This window comes from Sorghum bicolor, chromosome 10 (genome assembly GCF_000003195.3).
Source record: "Sorghum bicolor cultivar BTx623 chromosome 10, Sorghum_bicolor_NCBIv3, whole genome shotgun sequence".
In the NCBI taxonomy this organism is placed as follows: domain Eukaryota; kingdom Viridiplantae; phylum Streptophyta; class Magnoliopsida; order Poales; family Poaceae; genus Sorghum; species Sorghum bicolor.
In genome coordinates, this window is record NC_012879.2 from 45927700 (window position 1) to 45943221 (window position 15522).

At 43.3% G+C, this 15522-nt stretch overlaps 3 protein-coding genes across 3 annotated transcripts; 1 reads left to right on the forward strand and 2 right to left on the reverse strand.

Moving 5' to 3' along the window:
- LOC8058864 (glucan endo-1,3-beta-glucosidase 11) lies at positions 290-4735 on the forward strand. The gene is made up of 4 exons (XM_002437032.2): positions 290-1436; positions 1626-2094; positions 3747-3939; positions 4281-4735. The coding sequence occupies exons 1-3, from the start codon at positions 760-762 to the stop codon at positions 3825-3827; spliced, it is 1227 nt and encodes a 408-aa protein (XP_002437077.1). The 5' UTR covers positions 290-759; the 3' UTR covers positions 3828-3939; positions 4281-4735.
- On the reverse strand, positions 5078-11259 carry LOC8072643 (protein DJ-1 homolog A). Its single transcript, XM_002438454.2, has 8 exons — positions 11028-11259; positions 10681-10884; positions 8226-8375; positions 7956-8138; positions 7174-7254; positions 5805-6005; positions 5582-5722; positions 5078-5490 (listed from the first exon to the last, which is right to left on the reverse strand). The coding sequence occupies exons 1-8, from the start codon at positions 11196-11198 to the stop codon at positions 5290-5292; spliced, it is 1332 nt and encodes a 443-aa protein (XP_002438499.1). The 5' UTR covers positions 11199-11259; the 3' UTR covers positions 5078-5289.
- On the reverse strand, positions 8382-10669 carry LOC110431039. The gene is made up of 2 exons (XM_021449567.1): positions 9172-10669; positions 8382-9109 (listed from the first exon to the last, which is right to left on the reverse strand). The coding sequence occupies exons 1-2, from the start codon at positions 9491-9493 to the stop codon at positions 9063-9065; spliced, it is 369 nt and encodes a 122-aa protein (XP_021305242.1). The 5' UTR covers positions 9494-10669; the 3' UTR covers positions 8382-9062.

Genomic DNA, 15522 nt, shown 5'->3' on the forward strand with positions numbered 1-15522 from the left:
TATTACAATCTCGTATAACAGGGCACTCTCTTTCGGTGGGCTTCGTCACATGAATGGCTATTTTTATATATAAGAAAAAAGAATAAGTTTATTGAAGATTCCCTCATCAGGAGAAGAAAAAGAATAAGTTCAATGAAGATTCCCTCAGGAGATGTCACCACAGAGGCTCTGCCACAGAACCTCCTGCAAATGATAATAAGCTCTCCGGCCCTGGCGTCCCAGAGAGCCGCTTTCACACACACACACGTCTGACGTCCCCATCGGTGAACTTGTTATTCCTCTAGACTGGGAGAGCATCAGACATTTTCTTGCTCCACAGGGCTACCACATCTAAGCCCTGCCAAGCCACGGCAACGGAACGGGGGCAAGGCAGGGCATGCAGAGGCAAAGGCAAGCAACAGCAGCTTGGTTAACCGACCCAACACAAAAGCCACTGCATGCCTCGGATCCGTCTCTCTCAATCCTCGGCTCTCATCATCTCCTCCCATGCAATGGCAACGCCTTCACCCAAGTAAAGAAAAGAATTATTGGCCAATTAGCTAGCTTAACCCAATGCAATGCAAAAGCGAGCCCTCCTCTCCTCACCTACCTTACCTAGCTGAATTTCCTTAAGCCTTCCTCATCAGTCATCACCTTCCGTGTGCCTATAAATACTCATCACCCTCCTACCATCCTCCCTCCCCCTTCCCTCCTCCTCTCACTCCATCACACCCACCACCTGCCCTACCTTCAACCTTAATTACAATCGATCTCACAACAATGGCATTATTCGCATTGTCGTCTCTGAAACCAACAAGCAGGCTTGTCATCATCTGTGCCCTCCTCTGCATCTTCCTGCTGTCTTCAGAGGTGAGCTTGGTGCGGCAGGCCACAGCACTGGGCATCAACTACGGGCAGGTCGGGAACAACCTGCCGGCGCCGCCGCAGGTGGTGCAGCTCCTCTCGTCGCTGCGCATCGGCAAGGTCCGCATCTACGACGTGAACCCGCAGGTGCTGACGGCGTTCGCGGGCACGGGCATCGAGCTGATCGTGACGGTCCCGGACGACCTGGTCCCCGGCATGGCCGGGAGCGCGTCGCAGGCGCTGCAGTGGCTGAGCGCCAGCGTGCGGCCCTACTTCCCGGCGGCGCGCGTGACGGGGATCGCCGTCGGCAACGAGGTGTTCACGGGCGACGACGAGCAGCTCAAGGCCAGCCTTGTCCCCGCCATGCGCAACCTGCACGCGGCGCTGGCGCAGCTGGGCATGGACGCGTACGTGCGCGTGTCCACCGCCAACTCCCTCGCCGTGCTCGCCACCTCCTACCCGCCGTCGCAGGGCGTCTTCACGCAGGCCGCCGCGCCATACATGGCGCAGCTCCTGCGGTTCCTCGCCGAGACCAGCGCACCCTTCTGGATCAATGCTTACCCCTACTTTGCCTACAAGGACGACCCAACAAAGTACCTTTCCATCACTCTTTCATATATATATCTTTTCGTTTTCGATCCATCGTCACTTTCGATCTGCGCATGCTGGATAAGTATAAGTTTACATGCACTAGCTAGCTAGCTGAATGCAAATTCATTTTTGCATGCATGCACTATATATATATATATATATTTATTTACAAATGCTGAAATAATGCACAGGGTGTCGCTTGACTACGCGCTTTCGAACCCGTCGCACGTGGGCGCGGTGGATCCGTTCACGAAGCTGCAGTACACGAGCATGCTGTACGCGCAGGTGGACGCGGTGACCTTCGCGGCGGCGCGGCTGGGCTACGGCAACGTGCCGGTGCACGTGTCGGAGACGGGGTGGCCGTCGAAGGGCGACGCCGACGAGGCCGGCGCCACCGTGGAGAACGCGCGGCAGTACAACCGGAACCTGCTGATGCGGCAGGTGAGCGGCGAGGGCACGCCGCTGCGGCCCAGGCTCCGGCTCGAGGTCTACCTCTTCGCGCTCTTCAACGAGGACATGAAACCGGGGCCGACGTCGGAGAGGAACTACGGACTGTACCAGCCGGACATGAGCATGGTCTACAACGTCGGACTCTCGCAGCTCTCCACCACCAACGCCGCCTCGCTCTCCCTCGCCACGTCGCCGGCAGCCAGGACCACGGTGAGGGCTTCCTTCCTTCTTGCAACTTCTGAATATCCAATCCGATGGGTCAACATTTATATTATACTACTGATGACAAAGCAACCCTATATAAGTATGTACATCTACTGACAAGAATTGCAAAATATCAAAATGAGAATTGATTGTAGAGGTTGGAAAGACGCAAGAATGAATTAGATTTTGACCACTGTATATATATGGGATCACCTTAATATAACCTAGCTATATTTGCATGCCTTTGAACTTTTGAAGCATAGCAACACAGTGAGCGCGGTCAATGTTTGCATGAAAGCAAGCTTTCTCGATCATATCGTAAATGTGGTGGTGGTGGTGGTACTACACAGCGTACAGGATCACTTCCTTTTCAGCCAGATCACTCATAATCACAGTGATGTTTTCTTTAAAGATTTAGCACATCCGAATCCTGCACCGAAAAATAATAAACGTCACCCAGGGGCCAGGGAGGAGAGAGACCACTTGCATTGGGTGCACTACACATGTGGAGCACCGTTGGTCCAAGCTGGAATTGTTTTTCTCTGCAACATCAGAGAGCTAGACCCAGTGCAATAGATACGATCCAAGTGGTCCATGAACATGCATGCACGGTGCATATCACTTGCAGTCCCTATCATGCATCACGACATGAACACACACGACTTGATCGATTCGACCCTCCGGTCCATACTTACTTTATATATACTACATACGCATCCAAGATGCAACAAACTTTGCAGCCAAGAAATTAAGAAACAAGTAAGAGCAGGCAGGCATCATGCATGCAGCCTAGACAGATAGTAGTGTCTTAGGCAGCAGTTTTTCATTGACCTGACTGCACAGTCATTCCTTTCCCTCGTTATCACTCAAAGTGCACGCATCATGCTATTGCTAGATAGACCTGCTGCAAGGATTATGAAACAGATTGCACCATTCACAGAAAAGGCCACAAAAGAAGCATTAAAATAAGGACAGGGGGAAAATTAGTCTTTTTACACATGCATGGTCTTCGTCGAGTTCACACCATATCTTCTTGGAAGCTGGAACTACTCGTTAGGGTGTTGAAATGTGGTGACCTAGCTTGCACGTACAAGTCGGATTTGCAATGTGACGCCGCATATTCCATTTAAAATGTGATCGTTGAGATGACAAAGATCTCTAAATATTCCTTGCGCATTTGCTCACACAAGAATAAGTCGGTACACCCTTTTTCGCATGGGTTAGTGTCTTGAGGGGCAAACTTTCATGATTGAGCAATCGGCGTTAGGTGTCACGTTGAGATTCTTCTCCTGTGAAAGACATGCTGTAGTGGAGCAAAATGATGGCTGGTAATCAAATTAATGTAGGAAATCACCGAAAGTGGTGGTGGATTTTTTTTTCGCTAAATGAGTTGGGGAATTATTCTTCATTCATTAGTTTTATTTGGCAAAGCAGAGTCGTTGAATTATGGAAATTGAGTTATTTTTCGCCCTAATCTCATTTTAAAGAAAATTTACTTCATATAGTAGTATTTTTTTTCATATATTGTTAGAACCAGCTCGGTTCTCATTTGTGTGTGTTGAGAATTATGCATTTATTTTCCTGTCCTCTTTATTTTCTATAGTTGAGCTATATCTGACATTAATAATGCATATATATATGCATCATCTTTGACGCAGGATGTTAGGAAGGACTTTGCCGGCCTATCTGTTGCCGTATCTGTGGCCATCCTGCTTATCACCCAAGCTTTGCTCCTCTGATCGCAAAAGAGCACCCAATGGCAGAGGCAACTGCAAGGCCAGCAGCAAAATGGCCTGGCTTTTGTGGACCAAAAGCATCCAAGTAACCAAAGGGGAGATGCACCATTCCAAGGTATGGCTCCCCTCCTGCCATGTTCCTATGACCTTGCATGACACATCCTTGCATTGCCCAGCCTCCTTTAGTCTGCTGCTTTATATCACCAAAGCCCCCAACCATCCATAACCATGAAGCAATAATAAAGGCCTCCTTTTCTAGCCCCTTTTCACATGCCTACATACCCATGGGGCACCCAAAAACATGTATGCATATTCATTACAAAGGAAAGGTGCTACTACTAGGTAGTAGTAACATGACACCATAGGACAACATCCGATCCAAAAAAAAACACAACTTGGCTGCTTTGCACATTTTCACTGCATACAATACTCAATTGCAGCTTTTGCCGTTGCCAGGGGAAAAGCTAGGAGAGGCGACGATGTGGAAGGCACTATCTTGAGGACAGAAACACCGTGTAAATGCGAGGCAGGCACGACGGCGAGGCCATTTTATTCCTTGGTTACTTGCAGAGGAGAACGAACGAGAGAACTAGTTTGTTCATCTGAGATTTATGCGAAGACGAGACGGCGATGCATGGAGAGAGGGAGGGGTGGCTTTATTCACTTTGCCGTGGTCTAGGCCTTTCCTAATGCGAATTTTATCTGTAAATATCGATTGGTTCATTCATTTATTTTTAGCTCCATTTAGCTGATCATTCTCCCCTGATCCCAGGGTGATTATTGGTCGAAATGAGAGGCCAATGGCCCAGTGAATGTAAATAACTGAAGAAAAAAAAAATGAGGCAGCTATCGCATCTTATTGTAACCTGTTTAAAACTATGAGATTATGGAAGTTATTATTTCTATAGAAAGATTTGGTGTTCTGCTGCAAAGTTAATATGTTGTTGGCTAAATTTCAGCTGCTAACTTAGGGTCAATTCTCAAAGGAAGAAAATAGCGTACACTAGTATCTGAAGGCCCAGTACTACATAATTCTCTTGTTCTGTACTTATTCCATCCCAGAAAGTGGATTAATCCCGCTTCAGCTCATTAAAGATCATATCAGTAAATCTAACCAGATATACCATAGTGAACAAACAACTTCCGCATCTTCATAGATACTATATCAGAATGCTATGCTCGTCACCTAACTGATACACACATCTCAATATAGCCTGCCTTCAAACAAGCAAGCATACCCAAGAGCAGAAAGATTTCATAGAAATTTAAGTGTTTTCAAATCAGACTCAGTCCTCGCTTAATGTTCGCCTCAAACTTTTTATTGCATATGAAACACATTACAAGTATTACTCTTATTTCTATTTGAAAAGGGAATCGGAGTACATTGCACAGGTAAAGAACATAGCATGCCTCATATTCACAAAAAAGGTACAAACTCCAGGAACCTAGCACATACCATTTGAACTCATACAAAAACCATGGTTTTGGCAAGCTCAAGGGCTCTCTCCCGTCCAAAGAGTTTCTCCACTATGGCAAGCGAGAATTCCATAGAAGTCCCAGGACCTTGGCTCGTGATTAGGTTACCATCAACAACAACTCTGTTGTCGCATTCGCTTTGGTCTGCAAGTTTGTTCCACATAGCAGGATAGGATGTAGCTTTCTTTCCCTGAAGTAAAAAAATAGGAAATGTTAGGTCCCAAGAACATTTCTGCATGTTCTCTCCACTAGTATGATTTATTATTGATCTCAAATTACACCTTTAGCAGGCCATGTGGTTCAAAAGCAATCGCAGGGGAGGCACATATAGCTCCGTACAATCTATTTGCCTCGGCTTGCTTCTTGATCAGATCCATTAGTTTATCAGATTTTGCATATGCTTCCGCACCACCCAGACCTCCCTATCAAAAATTATTGGAAGGTATAAGATCAGAGAGTTGTAAGTTACTAGATCATGGGGAAAAAATGATTCATCAGACTTACAGGTAACAGAATGAGATCATATTGCTCCTTAAGAACATTATCCAACAGCACATCAGCAATCATCTTCACTTTCCGGGATGCAACAATCTCCAGCTTGTCTTCCAAGGAGGCAACCACAACATTCGCTTTCGCCCTTCGCAAAATGTCAATTATCATAGTTGCTTCCATCTCCTCTGTCCCATTAGCAATTGGTACAAGAATCTGTGCAGGCAGACACCAATAGCTTAAACTGTGAGATCCAGATTCCAATGCTGTGGCAAAGTAGAATGCAGACAAGCAACAAGAAAATACCAACGTAGAGTGTATGCTACGCATCTTCTGACAAGAGACTGAAGACCCTTAGATCTAATCACAAAATTTACTGGCAAGTGTGGTTGAACTTCTAGATTTTTTACTTATTTTGTTTACATTTAGATTTGTGATACAAATACAAATAGTTTCATAACACAACAAAAAACATGGTTTCTATAAACATTGATCCTGGTCTTCCACGAATATAATGTAAGAACACAAATGGCCAAAGTTGCATTTCAAAGACAGAAAAATGTCAACGACACAAGGAATGAAGAAGTTTATGATCATATTGCCGAAAACATTCAGCACGGTCATCACAGTTTGAAATGCCATGAAAAGATGACTTTCCACTTAGCATAAAACCTACATGTATCAATTTGAGCAGACAGATAAATAATAATGGCTCGAGTAAAAATAACCACCTGTAGATAACAATGAATGATCTTTACCTGATCTACAGAGAGCACGAAGTATACATAAAATGCAACATTTGACTTGTAGAAGACCAGAAACAACTAAATCAAAACTCAAAGGCATGCAATAAATCAAGTAAATGGATGGTAATAATATACAACACTTATTGCTGATGATGTTACTGTGATCTCATCTTCAATATTATCATAACATGTGGTCACTGGGTACACCACTCCTCTAAACAACTGTACTTCCCTCCCCTCCATAACACATCGCAAAGATATTAAATCTAAAGAAATGTAAGTTACTAATCAATTCATGTTCATTCATCCTACATAAATCAAACCCAGTGATTAAGCTTAACTAAACACACAATGACTCTTTTGCACAGTTGCATGTATGCTACTTCATCCTACTCTGGTAGTTCAAAACCTTTGTTTTGCAGAAACTCATACTCCCTCCTTTTCTTTATTTAAGGTGTATTAGGATTGGAGAACTCTTCGAAACTACATTTTAACCATTGATGCCTTGCTCTCACACAAAAAAAAATGATGTCTTAGAATATACTATGAACTTTGAACTGTTACAAAATTGCACATGGCATGAACAAAAGTAAGTGAATGTCAAATCAAAGAAACGGGTCATGACTGAAAATGCTTACATTAGGCGTTTCACCAACATTCCAACTAGTTGAATTCAGCTCTTTCATAGAGAATTCCACACCATGCTGAGGACGCATAACCTGAAAGGTAATATTCACTTAGTTGAATAGAAAGAACAGCTGTCAAAAATACATCAACTATAGTAAAAATAACAAAGAAAGGCAAGGGTTGCAAATGTTAGCAAAAACAGCTACTGCTTCAAAACTAATATGTTGAATACAGGAATCAAATGCGGGAAATTCACAAGAAAAAAAAACAACAACAGAGCCTTTTTAGTCCAAACAACTGGGGATTCTATAAAAACAAAACAAAACCATATAATCTGATTAACCTAACTAGCAACCAGTTTCAGCTAGGATGTGGACTGGAAAGCTTCTAAGGTGAGGTAAGTTCTCTCTATACTAGAAATGGCAACAGCTCTCCAGATGTTTTTACCAGGTTCCAGATGTTTTTACCGGGTTTAGCAAACAATATAGACAATTTTGAACTTATTATGATCCATCCCATGATGTCAAATAATCCCTGAGAGAAGATCCACAATGGATATTCATGTATACAAAATAAGATGAATCTTATTTCTATCCATTTAGCAGCAAAGTGGAGATAATTAAACAATATGGTGAGGATGACACCCCCCAACTCTGTGTTTGATGTTTTTAGAAGGAAACAAGAGATCAGTGTGTCAAATTGTGAGTTTTCAGCACCATAAAATTTCTGCAGTGTTCAGCAAGAAGATACATGCATGAAAAAATATATATATAATGTTCAAAGCAAGTCCTACCATTGGCCCAGCAACTTCATTAGCCTTTTCCTTTCCATATAGTTGCTCAACCAAAATAACAGAATACTCCATGGCTGTTCCTGGTCCACGACTGGTCACACACTTCCCATCAATTTGCACTCTTGATTCCACAGCATGTACCTCTGAAGGAAGTTTATCCATGAATGAAGGATAACATGTTGCCTGTCAAAAAAGTTAGAACAATATCTACCGAAATAAAAGGTGTTGATTCTATATATCAGGATAATGAAAAATGGGTGAACAAACTACCTTTAAGCCATTGAGCAAACCCCAAGTTCCTAGAGCCATGGCTGGTGCAGCACAAATTGCAGCATAAAGCTTGCCCTTCTCTACATGTTTTTTTACCATATTCTCCAAAACTTTGCAGTCTCTAAAAGTGGAAGACCCAGGCATCCCTCCCTGAATAAAATATAGACCAAATAGCTCAAAAAATAGATTATAGTGCTTGGACGAGAAAGGTCTAGGAATTTCTAGGAGTTAATCTTATAGATTTGTGTCCAAATGCCCAGGTGCAAGCAAGTACTTAAATGGAGAAGGGTTCACAAATTTCAACAGCTTTGCATGAAGAAAGAGACCTACAATATAAAAATGCCAAGGATGATGCCACGTGGCAAAGAATACATGTACAACCATAGATCTCACACACAAAGAGCAAAAAGCGACATGAGACAGGACAAGAATCTGGTTAAAGCCATGTACGTTGTTCTACCAATTAACAAAAGTCCGATCAGAAATGGATCATAGTTAGTTTTATATAAATCTTAGGCAAATTGATCAACTCGTATATGTCAATGAATAGGTACTCATTTTTTTTATATTGTAGCTTTGACCCAGTACGATCTCCGACATCACACTTTGATCATTAGTTGGTATCTCATATTAATGACTATGAATTTCACATCATATGAAACCTTTTTCAAATATGAATCCAATGATATCAAACTAGTATGGTATAACATACAAATTCTTGAATTAAGTGTTAAGTCAAAGATTAACAAGTTTGAACCTTGGGTTCTGGGAACACTATACCAAAAAAGAAAAGGAGGATGAGTATGCTGACTTGCAGGGGTAGAGGACACCGGTGGCTCAATTGGTTTGCACGGGACAGAGGACATCGGTGGCTGCGCCTCCTTCTGCAGACAGATGTTCAGAAAGGTCCCTGAGCCAGAGCTACCGAGGCCAGCAAGTCAAGTACCTGAGGACGCAGAAGGACACTGGCTCCCACCCGCTCCAACCTGCGTCTGGCCGCTCATCCATCCCCTGTGCCGGTAGCACAGCACGCCCAGCGCAAGCTTATGCATGTTGCATGAGCTGGACTTTATCAATGGCCAGTCGCCGGCGCCGGATGCAGCAATCACGGAGTTCATTGACATGTTTGGACAAGACCTCCCAGAGTAGGCAATCAAGGCATTAAGGGCTACGACGAAGATGGACAACAAGAAGCTCTCCGAGGCCTTAGCTGCACTGGCAGCGGAGTCGGGGGGCGGCCGAGATGGAGGTCCCATGATGGTGCTCATGCATTGTACGATTATTCGAGCAACAGTCGGTGTCACACCAGGAAGTCACCCAATTGAGCAGATTTGCTGTGTTAGGGATCGGGTTCATGCTGTTGTTCCAATGGATTGCACATGTGTTAATTGGGGATCAGTGAGTTGCCACCTCCAGTTTGTTAGTGCTGGGGAGGGCAAGACAGTGGCTAAGGAATTGTCTTGAGGAAGATGGAGCTTCTTGCATGCAAGTTTTAGGCAGAGGTGTTCCGGGTGTTGAAAGAAAATGGTTGAGAATTGGTTTGGTGAGATAGAAGATGCACATTGGTCGGTTTTGGAGGCCACGTTGTTATGGCCTCTTGTCGTACCCCTAGAATGTGAGTAGTCCGTTTAGTTCGTTTCGCCCAGCTTGACAGTCTGTCGAAACTGGGAAGCTGTTCATGTAATTCTCTCCTCTCCTTATTAATATATGCCAGCTATGTTCCAGATCTTTAAAAAAATAGAGAGACAGACAGACAGACACACACACACACACACAGAGAGAGAGAGAGAGGTAACGATATTTATCTGCTTATCAGATTATGATATTTAACAGATTATACTCATCATTTATAATCAGAGGCAGTTCATCCTGGACTCAATTCCATCCTAGGAGACCTGTTTCATGACCTTGACATTACGCCTCAAACCTCAAGTTGAGCCTTGTTAACTAGCCACATTGCCACATCTTTATCCACAGATATATGAATATGATCATTAGTGGCCAAAAAGATAAAGGTATTCTCGGGCTGTATATTTCAGTGAGAGCAAAACTAACCTACTCGCTCGCCGCTCCATTCCAAAATTATAGTTCACTTTAGTTTTGTCCTAAGTTGAACTTCCTCTAACTTTAAACTTTTACCGAGCTTTTAGAAAAAAGAGGTTATTGTGTTCTTGCCCCTGTTCTCAAGCCCAATTGTGATTTTACCCTGATTTTTTTCAACTTTGTTGTTCTGCATATACACAGATGGTATGGACTCTGAACCAACCATTACCAACTCGATTCAATTTCCTTATATCGAATATAAGAAGGGAGTTGATCCCATGATTCCACACTCAAAAAACAAAGTGCCCCGTCCCAACACAGCACAACTGATTCCGGTTCCGTCTCATTTTGCAAAGAACACAACATAAGAGTAACTGCAACCACTGCAGGGAAAGCAAAAAAGGTGACTCACCGGGAGAGAGATGAGGTCGAACTCGTCGTCAGCGAGGTCGGCGAGGAGCGCGTCGGCGGCGAGCTTGACGCCCCACGAGGCGGCGACGGTGGCGGCCCCGGGCTCGACGGAGGCGACGGCGACATGGGCCCCCGCGCGCCGGAGCACGTCGATGGTGATGACCGCCTCCATCGGCTCCGTCCCATTCGCGATCGGGACCAGCACCTGCGGAATAGCAGAGCAACCAGACCCAATCATCAACCGTTCGTTCGTTCCCCGCTACCAATTAGGACGCAGCGCAGTGGGGGTGCGCGAGAAGCTGAGAGCTGCTGCAGGTCGAAGACGGGGGGGTAGGGTAGGGTACTTGCCTTCTTGGGGGCAGGAGACGACGACGCCATGGCCTGCGAGGATGAGGAGGCGAGCGCGCGGGTTAGGGTTTGGAGGCGGCGGAGGAGGGGCGGAGGGGAATGGTGCGAGGAGGGGGTGCCGCGCGGGGTTTTGGAGAGCGGAAGCGCGGTGGTGAGTGGCCGCGTGGCCATTTTCTCCTTGGGGTGCCTCGCTTCCTTATTCCTTTGCTTTGGCGGTGGTGTTCCAGAAGCAACGAGGACACGGACAAGAGAGTCGGATAGAGCCCGTGCAGAGCGTTTGCAGCCACACTCGATTTCGTTTGTGCTCTCCGGAAGCCAAGGCCTTTTTGACGTGGGACAGACCCCTTGGATCCGGCCCAATCCACGAGTGGAAGGAAGCCACTGGCTTCTTCTTTTTTTCAAGATAGAAATAGCTATAATTTTGTCACGTTAAGTTCTTCTAATTCAGAACGGATGTGCTCTAACTAAGGTCAAACCGAGGATGATCTACCGTTAAGAAGACGAGGATAATAAGGAAAAAAGACCTAAGGATATGACCATTGATTACTGAGCTCGTCCCTATGTTTACATAACGGTATAAGGGCACTCACAATGCAGACTCTAACATAGAGTCTAAAGTTATTTATTACCTCGAACAATGTGGACTTAGAGTCTAAATAAGACTTGGAGTCTTATTTTTTTTCTACATCTTTCTTCAATAAATATGCTGCCACATCAGCAAAATACAATAAATAATATGTAATTAATTGTCTTGGACTCTGTGATAGAGTCTTGCATTGTGAGTGCCCTAAGTAAGAATTTGTTGCTACTTAATATCATTGCATCTAATGTGCTTAGAAACAATTATGATGATGACGCAAACATGGGGGAGACACTTTCTATGGTCTCTACAACAAATGGGGTGTGGATACACCGTGCATTAGGTCGACCTTAGAGCATAAGACTATTGAAGCTCAACATTCAATTTATCGACAACCCGTGAAAGACATAGTTCTTTTATTGGGATTGCGATCGAGGTCCATGAGTACTTGATTAAAAGACTTATTTAATAAGCTTTCAAAAAGATCTAATCTAACCTTAATATCACATTGGCAAGATCTTTAAAACATCACGACATACTACATATTGTTGTTTTTGTTAGGTACTATGACATCGCCACGGACGTACTAGTCATCCTTAGTTAGCACAAAAAAATGGTCTTCTGTGTAACATACTCGAAGGTCCTCAGAAACCATGCAAAAGCTAGAGTTCTCGATCCCCTGGGCCTCAACAGGCAAGTTGAGTTTAGTGATTTGGATCTTTGGTGTGTCAGTCAATTTGACCTGTAATTGACAAAGGAAAGCAAATGTCAAATTATAGAAGCTACCGGTTATTACCAGACAATTCCAGAATGTGTGACCTCAAGTAGTCGTCAATCAAAGGAAATTGGCTAAAAAGTCAACTCCTAGCAATGTCAAATGTATGATGATGAAACAACTATTCATAGTATATATTAAGTAAATAGATAATTAGTCGATCATTAGCTGATACGATGTTGTGGTGTAATCCGAGCTCATTTAATGAATTTAACTGCACTCAAAGCAAAAGTGTGCTTGCATCATGAGCGAAATATAACTGGATCAGCTATCTAGCCGATGCAGGGGGATAAATTACATATACTCATCTAGTTCATTCATCAAACAAATAGTAATTTACCAAGACTGGTCTAAGGGCCGACGGTTAAGCGTATTAAATCTGTTTTCACCTGGTCTAAAGGCCAGCGGGCTTTGACAGATCCAATAAACAGTGCTAGCTTACTTGACGTTTGAACAGATCTATACATGCACACTACTCGTGAAAACATAACTGGATTGGCTAATTAGCCGATATAGGATCCATGAAGTACGAACAAGATTTATCTATTTGATCTAATCAATTTTGGAATTAGGTAAACTTAACCTAATATTCTTGATAGTGGGGTTCGAAAATACAGCCAGTAACAAACAATATTAAGCTAGATCTATTTCAATCCCAAATCAATCATGATCGTATAGATATCTCGAACATACAACATGTAACAATCGAGATCAACGAATTAGTTGATACAAGCTTGATCAACTATTTTAGCAATGACAATTGTGAACAAGACGTCAAAATAGTTCAATCTTAATAAGATTAAAGTTTAATCTAACCTATCAATATCGATTCGGCAATAATATTGTTGCAATAAATAAATTATTAAAAACAAATAATATTAGTAACTTAATGACTCTACCAGATTGCCAATCTGATAGAGCTGATAACTAGCTTAAATCAATTACTTGCAAAAGATTGAAGCAATGCAGCCGTTCAAATCAAGTCAACACGAGAGCAAACGATGCGACCGTGATGAACAAGACATGAATCATAGCAATACTCACAAGCAAACCGAAGGTCAAAATCAACCAATGCAGCTCGATTTGTTGAAGGTTTTGCCAAGATCTAGTTTACTCCTGCTCCTAAAGTTTGTGACCGGAGTCGAAAAGTGTTGTTGTGTTGATTGTTGTCTCTCCTTACAATAGCCAGGTCTTGGATATTTATAGCCTGAAAACCTAGACATGAGTCCTAACAAAATACGATCACAAAATAAAAGGTAACTTGGACTTCAATTATTCCCTCCTTGATGAAGTTTGACAAGTTCTTTCCCCTTGCTCACTGAGTCCCGACACATTTTGATTGGCTGACGTCACCCGGTCCTTCGTTTAGCCGATTCAAGCAAACCAGCTGTCTTCCCTTCAGTGAGCTGGTCCCACAAGCAGTCTTCTAAAATCTGGTGTCAACACCACCTTACGGGCCAGCGCTAAGTCAAGTTGTAAGACCAATACATATCAAGTTCAAGTCCATCTCAGACTCTAGGAGTAGCCTACACTAAAATGGACAACCAAGTCACATACATACTCCCTTTTGAACGTTCTACCTATGCATGGAAAGTTAAGGAGATAAACTTTTCAAATGACCCCAGACCCATGTCAAAATTCCTTCAAAACCAATGAAAATTGTTGAAACAAGTGGACATCTAAAATCTGTTAGCTAGGGTATTTGTGTCGCCATGTCTTGGGCTAGTGTGCCTTGTAACATGTTTGGACTCTTGAGAGACGTGAATAGGAGTCTTTGGCCACCCCTTAGACTATATTCTCTATAGTCATCGCCTAAGTTGGGCTTTGGGTTTTGCTTTGTTTAATAGTTATTATTTTTTTGAAGGAACAGTAGGGGAACCCCCTACCTATATTTTTGTATTTCAATTAAATGAAAGAATAGAAAGTCTCTATACAAAAAGGGCAAAAAGAAGATTACAAACAGGGCGAACACACCCAAAAGAAAAAATAATAAAACTAAGGAAGGAAACTGTCTCGCCACAGGGATAGGGGGGTTCTTCTTTTCTCATTGGCCTTGATGCAAACCAAGTCCATCTCATCTTTGAATCTTCTTCTCCAAGCAGCAATGGAGCAATGTCCATTATCGAAGATTATGGAGTTTCTCAATGTCCAGATTGCCCAGCATGTTGTGATAACTATTTCTCTGAAAATCTGACTTCCAAACTATTCTCTAGCATTCAACATCATATCCAGTGGCGGTAAGTTGAGATTCCAGTTAATTGAGATGGATCTCCAGCAAGATTGACTGAAGTTGCACTCAAAGAAGAGATGAAAACTCGATTCTTCTGAACCTGTGTTGCATAACACGCAGCTATAATCATCCAGATGCATGTGCTTTCTTCTCAGCATATTCCTTGTGTTCAATCTGTCCCGAAGAAGAAGCCAGAAGAAGAATTTGTGTTTGCCAAGAGTACTAGATTTCCAGATCCATGAAAAAAGTGGGGAGGCCTCCTTAACTCCTATCAAAAGCTTGTAGGTTGCTTTACTGCTGAAAGCTGCATTTCCAGTGGCATAACTCCAGGTGTCAGCAGTGCTTTCATCCCAAGGTCTATGCAATTCAGTTTCTATAAGCATGGAGAGCTCTTCTGTGGCTTTTTGCAAAAGGAGAACAGATGGGGGTATTTCTCTTTTAGGGATGAGGGACTCCATGAACCTGACCAAAACAGGTCAGTGTTACCTCTGTTAGGAACACATATGGTGAGGTTACTGAAAGGGATGAAGAGCTTGAGTAAGTCTTTCCACCAAAAGGAACCAACTGGGCATCGAGCTTGTGGAGGTGTTTGGTTATTGGAGTAGAGTTTGGACCAGGTCAGATTCACCCAGGGCAGGTCATGCTGATTGTAGAAGCTATTAAGATGTTTCATTAGGAGTGCATCATTCTGCTTCTCAATGTCTATAATACCGAGCCCTCCTTGGTTTTTGGGCAAACATGCCATCTCCCATGCCACAAGGCAGGATCCTTTTCTGTTGACATCCCCCTTGCTCCAAAGATAGTGTTTTCTATACACGTCGATTTGTTTGACCACTTGGGGGTATCTTGAGACTGCACATATAAAAAGTGGGTAGTGCAGAGAGAACAACATTTACCAGGATTAATCTAC

Bases quoted from the DNA above. Each gene is read 5' to 3' on its own strand.
- LOC8058864 (XM_002437032.2), top strand. From the start codon at position 760: ATGGCATTATTCGCATTGTCGTCTCTGAAACCAACAAGCAGGCTTGTC. The intron at 1,437-1,625 runs GTACCTTTCCAT...AATAATGCACAG, and splicing joins TACAAGGACGACCCAACAAA to GGTGTCGCTTGACTACGCGC. The intron at 2,095-3,746 runs GTGAGGGCTTCC...TCTTTGACGCAG, and splicing joins CGCCGGCAGCCAGGACCACG to GATGTTAGGAAGGACTTTGC.
- LOC110431039 (XM_021449567.1), bottom strand. From the start codon at position 9,493: ATGAGCACCATCATGGGACCTCCATCTCGGCCGCCCCCCGACTCCGCT. The intron at 9,110-9,171 runs GTACTTGACTTG...ATCTGTCTGCAG, and splicing joins GTGTCCTTCTGCGTCCTCAG to AAGGAGGCGCAGCCACCGAT.
- LOC8072643 (XM_002438454.2), bottom strand. From the start codon at position 11,198: ATGGCCACGCGGCCACTCACCACCGCGCTTCCGCTCTCCAAAACCCCG. The intron at 10,885-11,027 runs GCAAGTACCCTA...GCTATTCCGCAG, and splicing joins CGTCTCCTGCCCCCAAGAAG to GTGCTGGTCCCGATCGCGAA. The intron at 8,376-10,680 runs GTGAGTCACCTT...TATTTTATTCAG, and splicing joins TCGACCTCATCTCTCTCCCG to GGAGGGATGCCTGGGTCTTC.